At 41.9% G+C, this 23,587-nt stretch overlaps 1 protein-coding gene and 1 pseudogene across 1 annotated transcript in view; one reads left to right on the top strand and one right to left on the bottom strand.

Moving 5' to 3' along the window:
* The window catches only part of LOC132098587 (uncharacterized), a 76,938-nt gene extending 63,167 nt beyond the window's left edge, over positions 1–13,771 (bottom strand). The window contains exons 1-3 of the mRNA XM_059504649.1: positions 13,706–13,771; positions 13,540–13,577; positions 6,393–7,067 (exon numbers count right to left, since the gene is read on the bottom strand). Coding sequence (XP_059360632.1) covers positions 6,393–7,067; positions 13,540–13,577; positions 13,706–13,771 — 779 coding nt within the window. The remainder of the gene's footprint in view (positions 1–6,392; positions 7,068–13,539; positions 13,578–13,705) is intronic.
* Positions 13,772–18,783: 5,012 nt separating this feature from the next.
* Positions 18,784–22,588, top strand: LOC132098586 (uncharacterized; annotated as a pseudogene).
* The last annotated feature ends 999 nt before the right edge of the window (positions 22,589–23,587 follow it).

The following is a 23,587-nucleotide window of genomic DNA, read 5'->3' as shown; positions in this document are numbered from 1 at the left end:
TGACTCAGTACAACAGTGCGACTATATTTAAAAGCTTTTACCATTCTAAAAACACAGATTTGTTGCCATTATTGGAACTGAAATGCTTCGACTAACATGAAACACACGTGATCGTTGTCATGTGGTGGATCTGGCCAATCGTGAAACAGATGTGTCGTCATCAGCGCTCCTGCACAGGGGGCAGGGTTTCATATTTTACTGAAGCAGCCCTGGGCTCCGCCATTGGCTAGCCGACCCCCACCTGCTGTTAGCATTCCATTGACTCCCATTCATTTTGGCTTCACTTTGACAGCGAATAACTTTACATCTGAGGCGTTTAAAGACTCCATTTTTCCATTAATTAATTCTAAAGAAACACAAAAATGTATAAAAGGGTCCATTACCTTGTATTTTACGTTATTGTCCCGTAGAAGCAGTTTTTGTAAAAATAGGCTAATGATTGCGTCATAACCTGCGACTCTCTGTCGCACAGTAGAGAAATTACCTTATGGACAGGAGGAGAAGCTCGCAGGCAATCTTAGATATAATGTTATAATGTATTATAAGTCTCTTATCTTGCCATTTTTCTGATGCTACTTTACTTAAAGCGGTCAAAGACCACTTATAAGAAGTAATAATAACAACATTTGTTTTCTTCTTTTAGACAGCCATAAGATCAGATATCAGATCAGATGAATGTGTTATATGACACATTTGCTTTGAACTATTTTTATTGTAATATCAGTTTGATTATTTTGATGGTACCCTTTAGACAGCTGTTCATAAGTAACTCAGCAACTACATATCAACTAGTGGTCATTAGAGTATTAGTATGTCTGCTACTGTAAATATATGCAAACACTTTATTTTGATGGTCAACCAACAGATAAAATGACTATAAGTTTCTTAGCAAGTACGTCAGCTTATTCTACCATATTCAACCATTCTTGAGCATATTAATACTATAAAGTTAGTTGGCATGTAGCTGCAAAGTTGCTTATAGTCGATTGATTAAGGGGACCATCAAAATAAAATGTAACCATATAAAACATTACATTTTTTTTCAGTTGGAGAATTAAGCTCACATCAATTAATTAACATTAGCTCCACAGAAACACTCAAATAACACTCATCATCTAACCATTCACAAGCTGTAGTAAGATACTGTGCAGGTCTTAAATATACAATGTCAAGATATGATACAGTCCATTATTCTATAAATGAAGTAGATTTAATATAGTGTTCATTGTGTTATACATAATCATACTTTTAAACTTACAACCACAAATACCTAAGTATTATGATGTATTATAATTGTTGTTATGATTATTCATGAGTTGATATAACATATTATAAGGTTTTTTATAATGCATTATGCATTCATTATAATGTCTTAAGAATATCCTTATAATGTATTATAAATATGGGCTTCATAGAAAGTGTTATTCAATTCAATTCAAGTTTATTTGTATAGCGCTTTTTACAATACAAATCGTTACAAAGCAACTTTACAGAAAAATCTTTTTCTACAATATTTAGTAGTAGCTTATGGTGGTGACTGTCTGTTTGTGCACGTTTGACAGGATTTTTAGAAAAAATTAATACAAGACATAGTCAGCTAGATGATGAACATTATTAATATTATTAATTAATAATTATTATATGATGCAGTCACACATGTAGCAATAATTGTTAGTTCTGTTTGTTGATTCAGGGTTAGCATCATCTGAGGTCCTCTGAGGGTCAGCATCATCTCTTCTCATGTGTTCTGGATCCAGACTGGAGCTTGTGTAAATCCTAGTGGCAAAATATAAAAACAAAATAGAGACATCATTAGCATAGCTGCTGATCCAACAAAGTAAAATTAATTTAACCCAAGCTAATGAATAAAAATGCACATTTGATCAGATGCAACTACACTCACAATTTAAGAGATACATTGTTCGAATGCTTGGCGAAAGAGATGCGTTTTTAATCTAGATTTAAACAGAGAGAGTGTGTCTGAACCCCGAACATTATCAGGAAGGCTATTCCAGAGTTTGGGAGCCAAATGTGAGAAAGCTCTACCTCCTTTAGTGGACTTTGCTATCCTAGGAACTACCAAAAGTCCAAAAGTTTTGTGACCTTAGGGTGCGTGATGGGTTGTAGCGTGGTAGAAGGCTAGTTAGGTACGCAGGAGCTAAACCATTTAGGGCCTTATAGGTAAGTAATGATAATTTGTAACTGATACGGAACTTAATAGATAGCCAGTGCAGAGACTGTAAAATTGGGGTAATATGATCATATTTTCTTGACCTCGTAAGGACTCTAGCTGCTGCATTTTGGACTACCTGTAGCTTGTTTATTGACGAAGCAGGACAACCACCTAGAAGTGCATTACAATAGTCCAGTCTAGAGGTCATGAATGCATGAACTAGCTTTTCTGCATCAGAAACAGATAACATGTTTCGTAGCTTGGCAATGTTTCTAAGATGGAAGAATGCCGTTTTTGTAACATTGGAAATATGGTTTTCAAAAGACAAATTGCTGTCTAATATAACACCCAGATTTCTGACTGTAAAGGAAGTAACAGTACATCCGTCTAGTTGCAGATTGTAATCTACAAGATTCTGTGTATTGTTTTTTGGTCCAATAATTAATATCTCTGTCTTATTCGAATTTAATTGGAGAAAATTATTTGTCATCCAATCTTTTACATTTTTAACACACTCTGTCAGCTTAGATAATTGAGAAGTTTCATCTGGTCTCGTTGAGATATATAGCTGAGTATCATCAGCATAACAGTGGAAGCTAATTCCGTATTTTCTAATAATATTACCAAGGGGCAACATGTATATTGAAAATAGAAGGGGACCTTGGACCGATCCTTGTGGCACTCCATATTTTACTGATGATAAATGAGATGACACCCCATTTAAGTAAACAAAATGGCAGCGACCGGACAGGTAGGATCTAAACCATCTTAGAGCCTGCCCTTGAATACCTGTATAGTTTTGTAATCGATCTATGAGTATGTCATGATCTATGGTGTCGAACGCAGCACTAAGATCAAGTAAGACTAGAAATGAGATGCAGCCTTGATCTGACACAAGAAGCAGGTCATTTGTAATTTTAACAAGTGCAGTTTCTGTGCTATGGTGGGGCCTGAAACCTGACTGAAATTCTTCATACAGATCATTTTCATGCAGGAAAGTGCTCAATTGAGCAGACACAACTTTTTCTAAAATTTTAGGCATAAATGGAAGATTTGAAATAGGCCTATAATTTGCCAGTACACTAGGATCTAGTTTTGGTTTCTTAATAAGAGGCTTGATAACCGCCAGCTTGAATGGTTTTGGGACGTGACCTAAAGATAACGACGAGTTAATGATATTGAGAAGTGGTTCTTCGGCTACAGGTAACAACTCTTTCAGTAATTTAGTGGGTACAGGATCTAATAAACATGTTGTTGGTTTAGATACAGTGATAAGTTTATTTAGCTCTTCCTGTCCTATAGTTGTAAAGCACTGCAGTTTATCTTTGGGTGCGATGGATGAAACTGAAGTGTTAGACGCTGTAGAATCTACATTCGCTATTGTATTTCTAATGTTATCTATTTTATCAGTGAAGAAATTCATAAAGTCATTACTATTTAACGTTGGTGGAATATTTGAATCAGGTGGTGTCTGGTCATTTGTTAATTTAGCCACTGTGCTAAATAAAAACCTTGGATTGTTTTGGTTATTTTCAATGAGTTTGTGTATATGCTCTGCCCTAGCAGTTTTTAGAGCCTGTCTATAGCTGGACATACTGTTTTTCCATGCAATTCTAAAAACTTCAAAGTTAGTTTTTCTCCATTTGCGTTCAAGACTACGAGTTTCTTTCTTGAGAGAGTGAGTATTACTGTTATACCATGGCACAGTACGTTTTTCTCTAACCTTTTTCAATTTGATGGGGGCAACAGTTTCTAATGTATAAGAGAAAATAGTGCCCATGTTGTCAGTCATTTCGTCTAATTCATGTGTATTTTTGGGTACAAACAAGGGCGTAGATTTGGTTTGAACATTGGGGGGGTTGAACGTTGTATGCTGCCCGTTATTTTTTTCAAAAAATTATTTTTTAATGTGTATTGTTATTGGATAATTTATTTCTTCCTATCTATCTATCTATCTATCTATCTATCTATCTATCTATCTATCTATCTATCTATCTATCTATCTATCTATCTATCTATCTATCTATCTATCTATCTGGCAACATGCTTTAACTGATTACAAATTCAACATATAGAAATATGAAAGAGACAACATTTAGACATTTATTTTAAGATTTTTACATTCCACCTTAATGCATTTTAATTTTTTTTCTAAAGGGAAACACATCTTTAAAACATTAAAGGCATTAATGTATAGCCTAACTTTACAAAACTGCTGTTTTTCTATACTGTTTCCTATTTTATTTTATTGATTGAATGGCATCTTCTTTACCTGATCACCTGCTCCTCCTCTCCCTCTGCTGACTTTTCTACCCTGCAGCTATATTTACCTCGAATACTAGCAAAACAGACAGCTGCTTTGGTAACTTGTTATACTGATAGTTATAGCTAAATACATTGCAATGGATTAGCTAGCTAAAATATATGTGGTGTGTACTAACTATTACACAATATTATCATACCTCATTCTCAGTACATGCTTTATTTTTTTTGCATCCCTCTCTGACCAGCAGTTAAATATAGTCCGCTGTGCAGCGCTTCTCTTAATTTTTGACGTGCTCTCCCATTCAAACACCACTCGCTTGTTTTGGTGAAAGTGCGACTCATTGGTTGGGCGTTACCAATCGGTTCAATGGAGGGGGAGTATTTTTTGTCTGATTTATTATGATATACTCATATTTGATTAGGAACAAAATTATTTTTACAAAATAAATGAATTCTATTTTTTCATATTATATTTTTCATTTGATCTACTGTGATTTTCATGTTGAGATAAAGTATTTCAAAAGAGTTAAACCTGTATCCTGTTTTCTGGGTAACATTGAGAATATCACTATATATTGTTGCAACACCTCCGCCACGACCATTCTGACGTGGCTCATGCTTATACCAGTAATTTGGTGGAGTAGACTCATTAATATCAAAAGTAGACTAGAATATCAAAATCAACTGCAGGCGGCAGATCCTTTTCCTATTTGGCGCCCAAACTCTGGAATAACCTACCTAACATTGTTCGGGAGGCAGACACACTCTTGCAGTTTAAATCTAGATTAAAGACCCATCTCTTTAACCTGGCTTACACATAACATACTAATATGCTTTTAATATCCAAATCCGTTAAAGGATTTTTAGGCTGCATTAATTAGGCAAACCGGAACCGGAAACACTTCCCATAACACCCTATGTACTTGCTACATCATTAGAGGAATGGCATCTACGCTAATATTTGTCTGTTTCTCTCTTGTTCCGAGGTCACCGTGGCCACCAGATCCAGTCTGTGTCCAGATCAGAGGGTCACTGCAGTCACCCGGATCCAGTACGTATCCAGACCAGATGCTGGATCAGCGCCTAGAAAGGACCTCTACATCCCTGAAAGACAGCGGAGACCAGGACAACTAGAGCCCCAGATACAGATCCCCTGTAAAGACCTTGTCTCAGAGGAGCACCAGGACAAGACCACAGGAAACAGATGATTCTTCTGCACAATCTGACTTTGCTGCAGCCTGGAATTGAACTACTGGTTTCGTCTGGTCAGAGGAGAACTGGCCCCCCAACTGAGCCTGGTTTCTCCCAAGGTTTTTTTCTCCATTCTGTCACCGATGGAGTTTCGGTTCCTTGCCGCTGTCGCCTCTGGCTTGCTTAGTTGGGGACACTTCATCTACAGCAATATCGTTGACTTGATTGCAAATAAATGCACAGACACTATTTAACTGAACAGAGATGACATAACTGAATCCAATGATGAACTGCCTTTAACTATCATTTTTGCATTATTGACACTGTTTTCCTAATGAATGTTGTTCAGTTGCTTTGACGCAATGTATTTTGTTTAAAGCGCTATATAAATAAAGGTGACTTTTGACTTTTTTTGACTTTTAAGACCAAAATAATCATTTGGTTTTAGCCAGGTTTCGGTCAAGCAGAGTACATCAAACTATTATCTGTGATCATTTCATTTACAATAACTGCTTTGGGTGTGAGTGATCTAATATTTATGATCCCAAACTTTAAAAATTGTTTTTGTTCATTTACTTTACATGTTTCTGGTTTAATCACGATAAGATTTTTTCTAGATCCTACATTATATTTATATTTTTACCTCACTATTTGGGAAACAGACACAGTCTTAATAGTTTTTACAGCACAAGTACTTTTATCATTTAAGCGGGTGGAACAAAACTCATCATAATAGTTATTTGAGAATTGTCTTACTAGTCACATGGAGCGAAGTGTCCTGGAGATGTTGTCAGAAAGCAGCTCCGCTCCGACTCTGCTGGGGTGTAAGCCATCAGCGCGAAACAGCCTAGGACGCTCCCAGAAAAGATTCCAGTTATTAACAAATAGCAGTTTCTGTTCTTTACATGATGACAACAACCATTCATTTAAAGCAAAAAGTCTACTGAACCTTTCATGTCCTCGTCGATACGTGGGCAGTGGTCCTGACACAATGATTGTCGTCGCGGGCGTCGTGCTGCGAACCATCTCGATCAGGCTGCTGAAGTCCCTCTTCAGCGTCTCCGTCTGCCGCAGCATGGTGTTGTTAACCCTGGCGTGAAGCACGACCGCTCTGGGGCTCTCGTCGGCCTTCAGGATCGTGGGTATCTGCGCAGAAACATCGAGAACATGAGCACCAGGGAAACAATGAGTGTGCACTTTACCTTCGGCTAACGTAGCACGGACGTGTCGGACGATGGAGTCTCCGATGATCACAGCGTCGCATCCTGTCTCGTGGAGGGGAGCGAAGCGGTTCCGGATGGAGATCTCGAAGGCAGGAGTGGGAGAAGTCGTCGCCCGGGGCCCGGCTCGCGTCCTCCGCTGTGGATGCACCCAGGGTCCATTGTGTCCCGTCGGAGTGAAGGACATCTGGGAAGATCGTGTCCTGGGTGCACTGGGCCTGTGCAGAGAAATACACAGAGTAGACATGGTGGGACTGTTAACAGCACGCTGTATACTTACCCCGGACTTGTGAGCGTCAGCCCGGGATGATTCCAGCGCGGCTCTCCGCTCTCTCAGCTGGGCCTGCCTCACCTCCAGGTCGCGAATCTGCTTCCCCACGGCCTCGAGCTCGAGGTTATCAAAAAAATGTTTGTGGTATACGCCATCTGTCTATGAATAACCTTAAAATAACGCATGTCTAACGCATTACATGTTTGTTTCTTGTTTTTTTACAGGCATACCCTGTTTGCACAAAAAAGTATTGGTATGGGTCCATTGTAGGATTATCCTTGAACAGTCCATTGCCCATCGAACCATTAGTGCGTCATAAAACACAGTCATGGTTCCAAGATGGCTAAAGGAGATGTCACCCCCCCCCCCCTTTCCCTTTTTGTGCCTGTCTAATCTCGTACCAGCGATGCCAGGACAGCAGGAAAAGATTTCTCTTTGTTCCCCAAACTTAAGACCAAATGGCCAAGAAACCCTGTGGTGACCTCAATGGGTAAATCCCCATCCTTATCAGCAAACAAAGGATGCTAAGGCATTCCTATGGCCCTGGATCACCACAAACCTTAAACCTCCTTTCTGCAGCTGTAAATTCCAGAGACTTTGTCTCCAAAACCAATAGACTGAAATTTAACCCACTTGTGGTCTCAAAATTGCTTCCAATACGCTGAATTGATTACCAGTATTTACCTCACATATATCTTAAGTAACATGTATGTTTTATATAACCTGTGGAATTCTTTCTGTGTGTTTAACATTTATTACAGCCTATTCGTAGGGTTTTCTACCTCAGTTATAGAAGTTGCCTCATACATGTGTATTCTCTGTATTATGCATGCTTTATATTACTCAAGTTAATTTTGTGTGTTAAACACTTATCACAGCTAAATCCTTATTTACCTCAACCTCAACTTTGGGATGTATATGTAGTTTGGTACCTACTTAATGGGTAAATGATTTCTAGAATTTTGATGTAAAGTAGATGTGTGTAGGATGCACCATATTTAAACTATTAAGTTTGCTTATTAAAGCGTTTAAACTAAACTCTCAGAAGTTTGGACACACGCGATCATGTAGACATTATGCTAATTACATTGCAACAGTGTTGCCAGATTGGAAATGTCCAAGTATCGTACCAGAAGTTAAAAATTATCGTATTTGGAAGAAAATTATCGTACACGAGTCAAAAGGGTTATTTATCTATTCTAAACCAACAACATTTAGACACGACCTGCAAATTACCACAATAGATAACAAGGCAAATTGCTGGAAGGAAGCAGTGAGACAAAATACTATCCCATTATTTTCAGTGTCTGTCTGCTTCGCGGGGCATATTAAAACATATTAAAATGATTTTTAACACTTGCTTTGTCGCGTCCAGTGAAGAAGGAATTTAGCTGTTGATGCTAGGTGCAGTTAAGCCCTATGACTGCAACTACTATCATTTAAATTTTCATAAAATTCTGAAATTATCGTACATTACGGGATTTTTTCATTATTGATCGTACATCTTACAGAGGTAAAAATTATCATACAAATACGATAATTATCGTACGTCTGCCAACACTGCATTGCAAGAACCGGAGAACGGGGCGTAGGTCCCGTCTAAGACAATATCTGATTGGCTGTCGCACTAAGAAGGACGGGTCAGATGGACACGCTTATAACCCAATGACAAGCTTTTTACCTTTGCTTTTTGCCCTGCTTTTGCAGTGACTTTGCTCTTGCTTATGTTTTATGCTGACCTTTACCTCGTCCAGCGTGTACTCTTCAAACCACCAAGAGCTCACTCAAAACTCATCAACTCTTCTGTAAGATCCTTCACTGAACTTCGTCAAAGAAAACACTCTCAGAGTCGCTCCAGACTTAGAGGAAACTCTGTTGCATAACAACCCGCAATCCAGGAAGTCTCGCGAACGAAGCGCCACCCGTTAAAGCCAACCATCACTCACCATCGAGTTCTGTCCCTCAGAACGTGTCATCAACCGACTGCCTGCCAATCAGCGCCAGAGATTCCCTCTCCAGCAACTTCGTTAAAGAAGGGAACGCATCCAAAGCAACAAGGAGCATCCAGACGCAAGTACACAATATCTCTTAACTTGTGCAAATCTTATTAAGAAAACGAATTAAGATTAAAGTGATAGTAGATTGATTCTCTCAGGTTGCGGTCAACAAATAGTGTCTAACGCTAGACACTTGGGACTCCATTCACCCTCCGTTAATAACATCACTTTTCTCTGTCACTGTTTGAATGAATGTTTGTGTGTTTTCGTTAGTTTAGTTTGTGTGTATTAGAGTAGTTCAATAAAGCCTTGTTTGATTTTACATACCAGTGTCTTGTGCTGTGGGCTGTAGCCGCACTGGGTTGTACATAATAATTAACTCAAATGATATATAGGGAATTTGGGTAATTAATCAGGAATATGATTAATATATATATATATATATATATATATATATATATATATATATATATATATATCATATTACAGTTGCATTAAAATTATTGAAGATGAAAAATAGGTCAATTGTATATATTAATAACTCATCACAAGGCACTGTAATTTACTCATTAATATTTCAATATTCCATTCTTCATATCAATTATTGTGATACCTTTTACTAGAAATTAATGTAAATCAAACGTGGTTCATCCAGCAAACGGCCGTAAGATTTACTTATTAATTCTCAGTAACACTATCACTTCTTATAATTCCAGGACAAATAGTTTCTGGCCATGAAACCATTCTCCTGTCCTTATAAAATTTATATTACTTAAAAGTAACAAATGAGCTTTGTAGCTAAGATCGACATTTCATTGACTCCGTAACATGAGCAACTTAGACAGACAATCTGGAGTATATGGAATTTAATAATTGAACTAATAATACATCAACTACGATTTATACAGAGTAAATACGCGTACGACAATATAGACAATATACTTTGTACAAGACATAACCAAATCCAAATGAGGGAGAGAGAGAGAATGAGAGAGAGGGTGAGAGAATAGGCGTGATATGCAAACTCACAGACAGTAACCCTTGAAAGGCAACATAGAAATCAAATCATAGACAAACTTTAAGCAGCATTTAAATCTCCATAGAGAATGATACTTGCAAGTGTCTCTGTGTCTCTTTGTGTGCTGGAGCAGTGTGCGTCGGTCTGGGTGTGTCCTCCCGTGTTCACCGGGGCGAGCGGACTCGTGCGAAGTTTTGAAGGTTCAAAGAAAGCAATGTTTCAGAATTCGTCTTCCTCGTGTGGAGAGGCGAATAGGTGAATAAACTTAGTAATGAAAATAAACGAAAACAAAAGAAATAAACGCTCTCGGAGGAGCCATGAAAAGGCTGTCCTCTCAGCCGCTGTGCTGAGAGGGACGGCGATAGAGGAGCGGCCCAAGGCCACGCCGAGGGACGAGCAGGGTCGACGAGGATCAGGAGAGCAGCGCGTAAGAGAAGAGAGAGCGAGCTGGACATTCCGGGGTCAGCTCTTATGGCTTGAAATGGTTCCTTTGTCTCTGTGGAAACACCCACCCTAATAACTTAGGCTTGTCAGATCTCAGCAGTGATATTCTTGCAGTTCGTAATTCAAGATTAAATACATTTTTCATTAATTTGCTTTAGATAAATGAGTTCGTCAAAGCATGACGATTAAACAGACACCAAAAGTGACATATATAAATGATCAAAACATGAAGTTACATTCAAATGCAAAATTACACACATTTAAAGATTAACACACACTAATAAATTGCAGATAGTCCCAATTTATATGGGAAACATCTAATGAACCAACAAAAACAATAATATATAAATTTAGACTACATCTGAGTACATTTTACCATTCTTTTTGTAAGAGTTAGCCTTCCTGTCCTGTTTCCCAGTGGGATCATAAAGTTTTATGACCTGTTCAGGAGTGGGGTTACAGAAACATGACTCTATTTGAGAAAGTTAAAATGAGGAGAAACATTTCCAATTTATAAGATAGTAAAATTATAATCCTCGCATAACAAGGATTAACCATTTTATGCAATGCAAAACATATTCGAAATACATATTATTAAGGACTTTATTCTTAAGAAAAGTGTAGGATAAAACATTTGTGGGTGTGTGTGTGTGTGCATGGGTGTGTGTAAGTTGAAAGGAGAGTTCATTTCTCCTTTGAAGCTCGAATGTGTTGTCGGGCCGTGGGGGAAAGAAAAACGGGGGTTTCGTCCTTTTTTTCTTTTGAGGCTCCCGCGAGTGTCTCTGGAGACTCTCTCTAAGGTGTAATAACTGTCACCCATGGCAGGATGTTGCCGACATCGCGGCGCCCCAAATGGTGGGGTAAAACTCAAAGTCCTGGTTTTTGAGTGCAGAATGTGTTAGGGTTAGGATTCATTAATATGGAACAGATGGCTGAAATACCATCAGCTCAATAGTGTTACAGTGCTTACAAGTTACTGCCTTAAACTGTAGATTCTGTTACCTTGCTCATAATCAGTTATCATAATTTTATGATATTATTACCGTAGGTCACGGGATAATATTTTTTCCAGAACTGATAAAATACCCTAATCTCAATTTATCGGTGGACGAATAGTTGATATAGTGTTAAATATTAATTCTGAATAATTTGCATACTAATTTGGTTCGTATTCACTGTAATTCGATCCCCTTTCGTGTTATAATGATCTTAATTCCCTTATTAATCTTACATTTTATGGTGGAGAAAAATTTTGGGCAGTTTAAACAAATTTGTAAGCACAAAATAAGTCATTTGTGATTGTATCTAATCTATTGGTCCGGAAAGATAGATTAGAGACACAGGAAAACAAGTATTTTATTGTTAATGTGTAACGTTAAGAGCGCATAACAGGGCGTTGTGTGAATGAATGGAAATCTAAACTCACATTTAGTTTGTGTAAGTGTTGTGTTGTTATTGCTGAAACTGCAGTAAACAAATTTAAGATTGCCTGTTGAGACGAAAGAAAGTCGCCTTACTGCGCAAAAAGACAGAAGTGAGTGTGTTCCTTACTTTTTACCTAAAAGGCCTTATAGCTAGATTGATTAATTATTGCGTGTTCCAATGTTAAATCAACTAAGCTGTCTCCCTACGTTGACATTAGAGTAGCTAACTAATGTACCTGTTTGTATCAACTCACTTGGTGAAGTTAAGATACTATTACTTGTGAAACACTACATGTGTCCGAATCTGATTTGAATGTGAGTATTTTGTTAATTTTGATCAAGTAAACTGATGCAGTAAATCCTGCATGCTGTGTTGCGTGTCCACAGAAAACTAACATGAAGAATTCCGATCTGCCTAGATCGCAATAACATTATTGTTTTAACCTTAGTGCATCTGCAGTGCACAAAATATTTTGCCTCACTCACAAAGAGCTGAGATTTATTGAGCGCTATATCGTAAAGAATAAGCGCCCATTGTTTGTGTAATACTGAAATGCGCCGCCATTTCATGTAATGTTTTGAACTTTGTCTGCACGCAGACATACCCATGTGCGTCTTGAACTGTATTGCTGTGCGTCACCATAGTAACAGCCGTGACACTTTTCAATTGTGTAATAGGAAATCTTGACCTTCAAAGTAAACCAGTTACCAATTAGATCAGCCATTCTAATTTTATTCACTTTTGTATTATTTAATTTTTCTAATTTATTTTTATTCCTTTATTTTACTTTATTTATTTACTCTGTTTATGGTTTATTTCCCATTTTCATTTGTTTTCTCTCTCATTCTATACCGTCATGGGCAGTTCCTTTGCATGTTAATTACTATTAACGCTAGGATTACACTGTCAGTCTCATTTCTTTAAAATAAATAATGAGGAACTTCATTGTTCATTTGTTTTAAATAGATTTTAGATAAAGAGATTTTAAATAAAATTGTGTTTATTTACTTTTAATTTTACATTAATTTTCTTTTTGTTTTCTTTTCTTTCCTTTTTCTTTTCTTTCCTTTTTCTTTTCTTTTCTTTTCAAAATCTCATATTGCCAGTATTGTTTTCCCTTCCGCTCCATTTTCCCTTCTCCTATCTTCAGTGGGAGCAGTAATGTAAGTATTGTGACACGTGTCCCGAGCTCTCATCAGCGTCGCCCTGGAAACTGAGCAGTCACACCTGCTCCTGCTCGTCACGGGCTGAGCGGCCACACCTGCGCACCATCAAGAGCTGCCTTCTTAAACACAGCAAATGAACACAGAGGTGAGAGATGTCTCCACGAGACCCGGCTTAACCTATCTATCTGTCTTGTTTGCAGAGAGCAGTGTGTGACCGCCAGCCCCACCGCACACGGGAGAGCACAACGGACCCACACTACCACAGCGCACAGACCGAAGAGGAAGCCGAGCACCCTGCACCAAGCCACCTCATGCCACCGCCTTCAGCCCTATATTTATTAATAAAAATCCACCCTTCGGGGAACTCACCTGTACCTCCTCGTTGTGTCCTTCTTCACCCCGCCACACTGGTGGAGAATGCGGGCAGGACAGTGAAGAAGACACCGACAACCCCCTTCCCACGGGTGTTTCCCCAGTTGGACTGGTTTGATTGTTTTTTTTGGTTTTTCTTTTGCCACACGCCCTGTTGGCTCACGTGTCTTATCTGGTTTCCGCAGGTGGCGATGGAAGAAGTTTTGAAGTGCCTCACCGAGGTGAGCATCCGCCAGCAACAAATTATGGAGCACATGGCCTCCCGGCAAGGGGAAACCGAACGGGAGCTCGCCGCGCTCCGTATGACTGCCGGCGCACGTACTCCGCTGCCTGACCCCCGTGTCCAGGCCACGCAGCTGCTGCCGAGGATGAAGTCCCACGATGACGTTACCTCGTACCTCCAGATGTTTGAGACCGTGGCCACCCGGGAGGCATGGCCCCAGGAGGAGTGGGCCCGTATCATCGCCTCACTGCTGACGGGAGAGGCACAACGGGCTTACTTCACACTTCCCCCAGAGCTCAACGGATCTTATGAGGAGTTAAAAAAGGAAATCCTGGGCCGGATGGGGCTCTCACCGATCAGCGCTGCCCAGCTCTTCAATGAGTGGGCCTTTGATCCACGGCAGCCGGCCCGAGCTCAAGCGGCCAACCTCTCCCGTCTCCCGTCAGCACTGGTTACTGGCCGGGGGTCCCACCGCACACCAGGTAGCGGAGTGTGTCGTCGAGGATCGCCTCCTGCGGGCCCTTCCGCGCCCGCTTCGTCAGGCAGCCGGCATGCAGAACCCAGCGAACGTGGACGAGCTGGTCGAGGCCATCGAGCTGCCGGAGGCCACCCAACACCGGGAGGTTGGGGAGAGAGCGCCGCCGTTTCCCCAAAGGGTGGTCCAGGAGCGGCACACGCCGGAGGGCACCCAGCGACCGGTGAGCAGGCCGGCGGTTCCCGGCCCTTGAGATGAGGCCATGCCCACCGAAGCACCCCACTCTCCGCAACAACCTTGGCTGGCAGGCTGCGCCATGCACACGGAGAACGCTCAGCGGGCGTAGGACTCCGGCTCTTCTGGACTCCGGCAGTGCGGTCCGCCTTGTGAGGACGGCGGTATTGCCCCCGCGGCCTTAAGCCAAAACGAAGCTCTCCATCACCTCGGGCGAGATTGACTGACTAGGGTTCGACCAGTTGCTCGCCACCGTCACTCAGCCTGCCGGCCCGGCCGGGAACCGCCCATCCCGGAAGCCCAGCAAGAAGGCCCGACGGAGTCCCGTGCTGCTGGCCTCGGACAGCCCCAGAGATGGTGAGTCACCCCTTCCAACTCCTAATCTCTACTATGATCTGTACCAACAGGTGACAGGGGCTGGAGGGTTCTCCAAAGAGCAGCACGTGGACGACCGGTTAAAACACTGTTGGGGCCAAGTAAGAGTGGTGGACACGTGTACTGAGCTCTCATCAGCGTCGCCCTGGAAACCGAGCAGTCACACCTGCTCCTGTTCGTCACTGGCTGAGCAGCCACACCTGCGCACCATCAAGAGCTGCCTTCTCAAACACGGCAAACGAAACGATTTCTCCACGAGACTCGGCTAAACCTATCTATCTGTCTTGTTTGCAGAGTGCAGTGTTTGACTGCCAGCCCCACCGCACACGGGAGAGCACAACGGACCCACACTACCACAGCACACAGACCGAAGAGGAAGCGGAGCACCCTGCACCAAGCCACCTCACGCCACCGCCTTCAGCCCTATATTTATTAATAAAAATCCACCCTTCGGGGAACTCACCTGTACCTCCTCGTCGTGTCCTTCACCCCGCCACAGTATACAGGTCCTTCTCAAACAATTAGCATATTGTGATAAAGTTCATTATTTTCCATAATGTAATGATAAAAATTAAACTTTCATATATTTTAGATTCATTGCACACCAACTGAAATATTTCAGGTCTTTTATTGTTTTAATACTGATGATTTTGGCATACAGCTCATGAAAACCCAAAATTCCTATCTCAAAAAATTAGCATATCATGAAAAGGTTCTCTAAATGAGGTATTAACCTAATCATCTGAATCAACTAATTAACTCTAAACCACCTGCAAAAGATTCCTGAGGCTTTTAAAAACTCCCAGCCTGGTTCATTACTCAAAACCGCAATCATGGGTAAGACTGCTGACCAGAAGGCCATCATTGACACCCTCAAGCAAGAGGGTAAGACACAGAAAGAAATTTCTGAACGAATAGGCTGTTCCCAGAGTGCTGTATCAAGGCACCTCAGTGGGAAGTCTGTGGGAAGGAAAAAGTGTGGCAAAAAACACTGCACAACGAGAAGAGGTGACCGGACTCTGAGGAAGATTGTGGAGAAGGACCGATTCCAGATCTTGGGGGACCTGCGGAAGCAGTGGACTGAGTCTGGAGTAGAAACATGTTGGTGTTGGTCCACTGTGTTTTATCAAGGGCAGGGTCAATGCAGCTAGCTATCAGGAGATTTTGGAGCACTTCATGCTTCCATCTGCTGAAAAGCTTTATGGAGATGAAGATTTCATTTTTCAGCACAACCTGGCACCTGCTCACAGTGCCAAAACCACTGGTAAATGGTTTACTGACCATGGTATTACTGTGCTCAATTGGCCTGCCAACTCTCCTGACCTGAACCCCATAGAGAATCTGTGGGATATTGTGAAGAGAAAGTTGAGAGACGCAAGACCCAACACTCTGGATGAGCTTAAGGCCGCTATCGAAGCATCCTGGGCCTCCATAACACCTCAGCAGTGCCACAGGCTGATTGCCTCCATGCCACGCCGCATTGAAGCAGTCATTTCTGCAAAAGGATTCCCGACCAAGTATTGAGTGCATAACTGAACATAATTATTTGAAGGTTGACTCTTTTTTTGTATTAAAAACACTTTTCTTTTATTGGTCGGATGAAATATGCAAATTTTTTTGAGACAGGCATTTTGGGTTTTCATGAGCTGTATGCCAAAATCATCAGTATTAAAACAATAAAAGACCTGAAATATTTCAGTTGGTGTGCAATGAATCTAAAATATATGAAAGTAAAATTTTTATCATTACATTATGGAAAATAATTAACTTTATCACAATATGCTAATTTTTTGAGAAGGACCTGTATATTTATTGACATAAATGTATGGAAACAACATCCACATGCTAACTGAGTCAGTATCCCTTCTCTCACTAGCATCCTTCCTTGTCTTTTCTTCTCTTCTACCCATGATATTTCTGGAACTGAACCTGTGAGAATCAATCAGTAATTACAGGATGTTTTCGAAAATAAACTGTTCACAAACATTCTGAAGTTTTCAACAGTTGTGTGAATTCACCCTCCTTGCACCACACGCTACCCTCTCAGATTTTGGAATCCTATACGGTCTAAGCCAATTAAATTGATAGGAGGAACAATAAACTATTACCGCTCACTTAACACATTCCAAAAAAAAAGAACACGTGACAGTGTATGGTTTCGATCCTATAAGAAGGAGCATGATTATTGTCATTAACACATTCTTTCTACCAGGAAGAAGTTATAACAACTATAATACACATAATTAAGAGATTCTAGGTACCTTTCAATTTGATCTTCATTGAAATATTACTATTATTTTATTCGTAGTTCTTTGTTTCACAGTTCTGATTGCTATCTGCTATCTTTGAGTATCACCTTGCTTTGTCTGGTCTTTGCTCACTCTCCCTCTACTTAGCTTTGTCCTCCAAGCTGTATGCACTATTTTCTCCCACAGAGACTACGAGTAGCAGTACACATCAACGGAGGCCCACAGTTCCAGCAAACCACACTTAACTTCCCATCACATACTTAGCTCACCCACACTTTCACAGATCTGTGCCAGTCTCTTTTCCAGGTTTCCCTGCCGTGTGCCAACATGTCTCGCACTGATAATCCCATCACCCACTGGGAAGACTTAGAGAACTGGTCGCAAAAAACAACTGGATGCCAACATCTCTGACATCATGACACAGGATCCATACCGCAGCTACAACCACAAGGAGATTGCAAAGATAACTGGCTCCCTGAGTCACACGCTGATAGCCTCACTCAAACTGAGCGATGAGCAAGAAGCTCACCTCCAGGAGGAGCTGACTCGCGTAAAACAATGCATCAACCAGTTAGAACTAAAAGCACGGGACCAACAGGAAGGTTCCAATGAGGTGGAGCCAGGCGCCAAAGAGGAAATCGAAAGGCTTCAAGAAACATTGACAAAACCACCAGCCGAGAATTAGAACAAGCTAAGGCTGCCCAAGATGATCTGGCCAACAAGTTAGAGTATGCAGAGCAGCTACTGGAAAAAAACAAGGCTGACTTCAGAGACAAGAACAGCCGAATAAAGGCCCTTGAAAACCATCTTGAAAGGTCACGAAATCAGATCAGCGGCTTGACACAACAGCTCGACTATGTAAAAGAAGAATCCGACTCAATCAGAGAGGAACTCAAGCATGCTTATGAGCTGCACCCTGAGCCAACCAGGACAAGGCATCCTCTGGTCTCACCCCTGCCCAGCAGAGCTGTGTCTCCTATCCTGGGATTGCCACATCAAAGAGAAAGTGAAGAATCACCACCAAAGCCCTATTCAGCTGTCATGGAGGAGCGCTACCCTGCTGACAAGAGAAGGGGTATCTCCGAACCGACCATGAAGCTGCACATGGCCTGGAACTCAAAGACCTTGACAGACTGGCCAGAAAACAAGTTCACAAATTCACAACATCAACAAATTCACCCCAAATGTGGCAGGAAGTCAAGATGTCCAGGCCTACCTGCAAGATATCGACTTCCACTTGGAAATGAGATCCAACATGACAGACAGAGACAGACTCTATTTGCTTCGAACCCCAGGAACAACTAGCCCAAGGGGTCAATGATGAAATCCACCCAGGCATCAATCAGACCAACCCCACACTGAGTCCACACAAGAACAACAGACTGCACCAGGTATCAGTTCACAAGAAATGCTGCAGATGTTTATGAAAGAATTCTTCAAACGCAATGAGGACAGGAAATGGGAAAAGAAAGACAAGTCAGATTCAGCATGACTAGAGGCGAAGCAAGGGAACAGCGACCACCTGGTACACATCAACCAGAGCAATAACCACCTCTCTCACACTCACCACCCTCAAAACACGACAAGTAATGCTGCCATAACACCATTGTCAAGGAAACAAGAGACTGAACCTGAATGCCTAGCAACAGATTCAGAACCTGATCCGACACATGTCAACTCATACCATGGAAACCTCCAACAACCAGAGGAGAATGGAACCACTCAAGTACCAGAAAGTGCCATCTTGGTTGTCTGTCACCCCAGCGAGCAACAGCAAACAAACCACAACACTCTACCTGTCTCAACCCAAACTCCAGTTCCTCAACTTCTGGGTGACCTCATTGAGAAAGTTGCGGCAAGGAAGTTCTATCTCTCCATCATGCTAGAACACCATGTCAAACTAGAGGCCCTAGTAGACACGGGAGCCGACATCACCCTAATGTCCACTCAGCTCTTAGAAGAAATTCAAGAAAGAACCAAAAGAACCAGTGGAACCCTCAGACTTCAAAAGTGTGCACTCAACGTTCAAGCCTATTCCCACACGGGACTGCGGTTGTAGCAGGTGGCCCCAATCCACCGCCTTCAGCCCTATATTTATTAATAAAAATCCACCCTTCGGGGAACTCACCTGTACCTCCTCGTCGTGTCCTTCACCCCGCCACAGTATACAGGTCCTTCTCAAACAATTAGCATATTGTGATAAAGTTCATTATTTTCCATAATGTAATGATAAAAAATAAACTTTCATATATTTTAGATTCATTGCACACCAACTGAAATATTTCAGGTCTTTTATTGTTTTAATACTGATGATTTTGGCATACAGCTCATGAAAACCTAAAATTCCTATCTCAAAAAATTAGCATATCATTAAAAGGTTCTCTAAATGAGGTATTAACCTAATCATCTGAATCAACTAATTAACTCTAAACACCTGCAAAAGATTCCTGAGGCTTTTAAAAACTCCCAGCCTGGTTCATTACTCAAAACCGCAATCATGGGTAAGACTGCTGACCAGAAGGCCATCATTGACACCCTCAAGCAAGAGGGTAAGACACAGAAAGAAATTTCTGAACGAATAGGCTGTTCCCAGAGTGCTGTATCAAGGCACCTCAGTGGGAAGTCTGTGGGAAGGAAAAAGTGTGGCAAAAAACACTGCACAACGAGAAGAGGTGACCGGACTCTGAGGAAGATTGTGGAGAAGGACCGATTCCAGACCTTGGGGGACCTGCGGAAGCAGTGGACTGAGTCTGGAGTAGAAACATCCAGAGCCACCGTGCACAGGCGTGTGCAGGAAATGGGCTACAGGTGCCGCATTCCCCAGGTCAAGCCACTTTTGAACCAGAAACAGCGGCAGAAGCGCCTGACCTGGGCTACAGAGAAGCAGCACTGGACTTTTGGACAAATTTTGCATGTCATTCGGAAATCAAGGTGCCAGAGTCTGGAGGAAGACTGGGGAGAAGGAAATGCCCAAATACCTGAAGTCCAGTGTCAAGTACCCATAGTCAGTGATGGTCTGGGGTGCCATGTCAGCTGCTGGTGTTGGTCCACTGTGTTTTATCAAGGGCAGGGTCAATGCAGCTAGCTATCAGGAGATTTTGGAGCACTTCATGCTTCCATCTGCTGAAAAGCTTTATGGAGATGAAGATTTCATTTTTCAGCACGACCTGGCACCTGCTCACAGTGCCAAAACCACTGGTAAATGGTTTACTGACCATGGTATTACTGTGCTCAATTGGCCTGCCAACTCTCCTGACCTGAACCCCATAGAGAATCTGTGGGATATTGTGAAGAGAAAGTTGAGAGACGCAAGACCCAACACTCTGGATGAGCTTAAGGCCGCTATCGAAGCATCCTGGGCCTCCATAACACCTCAGCAGTGCCACAGGCTGATTGCCTCCATGCCACGCCGCATTGAAGCAGTCATTTCTGCAAAAGGATTCCCGACCAAGTATTGAGTGCATAACTGAACATAATTATTTGAAGGTTGACTCTTTTTTTGTATTAAAAACACTTTTCTTTTATTGGTCGGATGAAATATGCAAATTTTTTTGAGACAGGCATTTTGGGTTTTCATGAGCTGTATGCCAAAATCAGCAGTATTAAAACAATAAAAGACCTGAAATATTTCAGTTGGTGTGCAATGAATCTAAAATATATGAAAGTTAAATTTTTATCATTACATTATGGAAAATAATGAACTTTATCACAATATGCTAATTTTTTGAGAAGGACCTGTATATTTATTGACATAAATGTATGGAAACAACATCCACATGCTAACTGAGTCAGTATCCCTTCTCTCACTAGCATCCTTCCTTGTCTTTTCTTCTCTTCTACCCATGATATTTCTGGAACTGAACCTGTGAGAATCAATCAGTAATTACAGGATGTTTTCGAAAATAAACTGTTCACAAACATTCTGAAGTTTTCAACAGTTGTGTGAATTCACCCTCCTTGCACCACACGCTACCCTCTCAGATTTTGGAATCCTATACGGTCTAAGCCAATTAAATTGATAGGAGGAACAATAAACTATTACCGCTCACTTAACACATTCCAAAAAAAAAAAGAACACGTGACAGTGTATGGTTTCGATCCTATAAGAAGGAGCATGATTATTGTCATTAACACATTCTTTCTACCAGGAAGAAGTTATAACAACTATAATACACAGAATTAAGAGATTCTAGGTACCTTTCAATTTGATCTTCATTGAAATATTACTATTATTTTATTCGTAGTTCTTTGTTTCACAGTTCTGATTGCTATCTGCTATCTTTGAGTATCACCTTGCTTTGTCTGGTCTTTGCTCACTCTCCCTCTTCTTAGCTTTGTCCTCCAAGCTGTATGCACTATTTTCTCCCACAGAGACTACGAGTAGCAGTACACATCAACGGAGGCCCACAGTTCCAGCAAACCACACTTAACTTCCCATCACATACTTAGCTCACCCACACTTTCACAGATCTGTGCCAGTCTCTTTTCCAGGTTTCCCTGCCGTGTGCCAACATGTCTCGCACTGATAATCCCATCACCCACTGGGAAGACTTAGAGAACTGGTCGCAAAAAACAACTGGATGCCAACATCTCTGACATCATGACACAGGACCCATACCGCAGCTACAACCACAAGGAGATTGCAAAGATAACTGGCTCCCTGAGTCACACGCTGATAGCCTCACTCAAACTGAGCGGTGAGCAAGAAGCTCACCTCCAGGAGGAGCTGACTCGCGTAAAACAATGCATCAACCAGTTAGAACTGGAAGTACGGGACCAACAGGAAGGTTCCAATGAGGTGGAGCCAGGCGCCAAAGAGGAAATCGAAAGGCTTCAAGAAACATTGACAAAACCACCAGCCGAGAATTAGAACAAGCTAAGGCTGCCCAAGATGATCTGGCCAACAAGTTAGAGTATGCAGAGCAGCTACTGGAAAAAAACAAGGCTGACTTCAGAGACAAGAACAGCCGAATAAAGGCCCTTGAAAACCATCTTGAAAGGTCACGAAATCAGATCAGCGGCTTGACACAACAGCTCGACTATGTAAAAGAAGAATCCGACTCAATCAGAGAGGAACTCAAGCATGCTTATGAGCTGCACCCTGAGCCAACCAGGACAAGGCATCCTCTGGTCTCACCCCTGCCCAGCAGAGCTGTGTCTCCTATCCTGGGATTGCCACATCAAAGAGAAAGTGAAGAATCACCACCAAAGCCCTATTCAGCTGTCATGGAGGAGCGCTACCCTGCTGACAAGAGAAGGGGTATCTCCGAACCGACCATGAAGCTGCACATGGCCTGGAACTCAAAGACCTTGACAGACTGGCCAGAAAACAAGTTCACAAATTCACAACATCAACAAATTCACCCCAAATGTGGCAGGAAGTCAAGATGTCCAGGCCTACCTGCAAGATATCGACTTCCACTTGGAAATGAGATCCAACATGACAGACAGAGACAGACTCTATTTGCTTCGAACCCCAGGAACAACTAGCCCAAGGGGTCGATGATGAAATCCACCCAGGCATCAATCAGACCAACCCCACACTGAGTCCACACAAGAACAACAGACTGCACCAGGTATCAGTTCACAAGAAATGCTGCAGATGTTTATGAAAGAATTCTTCAAACGCAATGAGGACAGGAAATGGGAAAAGAAAGACAAGTCAGATTCAGCATGACTAGAGGCGAAGCAAGGGAACAGCGACCACCTGGTACACATCAACCAGAGCAATAACCACCTCTCTCACACTCACCACCCTCAAAACACGACAAGTAATGCTGCCATAACACCATTGTCAAGGAAACAAGAGACTGAACCTGAATGCCTAGCAACAGATTCAGAACCTGATCCGACACATGTCAACTCATACCATGGAAACCTCCAACAACCAGAGGAGAATGGAACCACTCAAGTACCAGAAAGTGCCATCTTGGTTGTCTGTCACCCCTGCGAGCAACAGCAAACAAACCACAACACTCTACCTGTCTCAACCCAAAACTCCAGTTCCTCAACTTCTGGGTGACCTCATTGAGAAAGTTGCGGCAAGGAAGTTCTATCTCTCCATCACGCTAGAACACCATGTCAAACTAGAGGCCCTAGTAGACACGGGAGCCGACATCACCCTAATGTCCACTCAGCTCTTAGAAGAAATTCAAGAAAGAACCAAAAGAACCAGTGGAACCCTCAGACTTCAAAAGTGTGCACTCAACGTTCAAGCCTATTCCCACACGGGACTGCGGTTGGAGCAGGTGGCCCCAATCCACCTGACCGTCAGACCAATGAGCCTTATACACCCTGTGTACATCTCGCCGTTGGACACATACCCCCTTCTCATCGGCAAAGACCTGTTGAATCGCCTTGAACCCATAATAGACTTTAAGCACCTACAGTTATGGGCCCAAGTTCGGGAGACCCATCCCTTTCACTCACAATGCTCCACAGAAACTTGGTGCCACATGGCAAGAGTCAAACTTCTCTTCTGTGCGCATT

The sequence above is a fragment of the Carassius carassius genome, chromosome 22 (genome assembly GCF_963082965.1).
Source record: "Carassius carassius chromosome 22, fCarCar2.1, whole genome shotgun sequence".
Lineage (NCBI taxonomy): Eukaryota > Metazoa > Chordata > Actinopteri > Cypriniformes > Cyprinidae > Carassius > Carassius carassius.
Note: the sequence above shows the minus strand (reverse complement) of the source record. Positions and strands in the feature narration are given on the sequence as shown.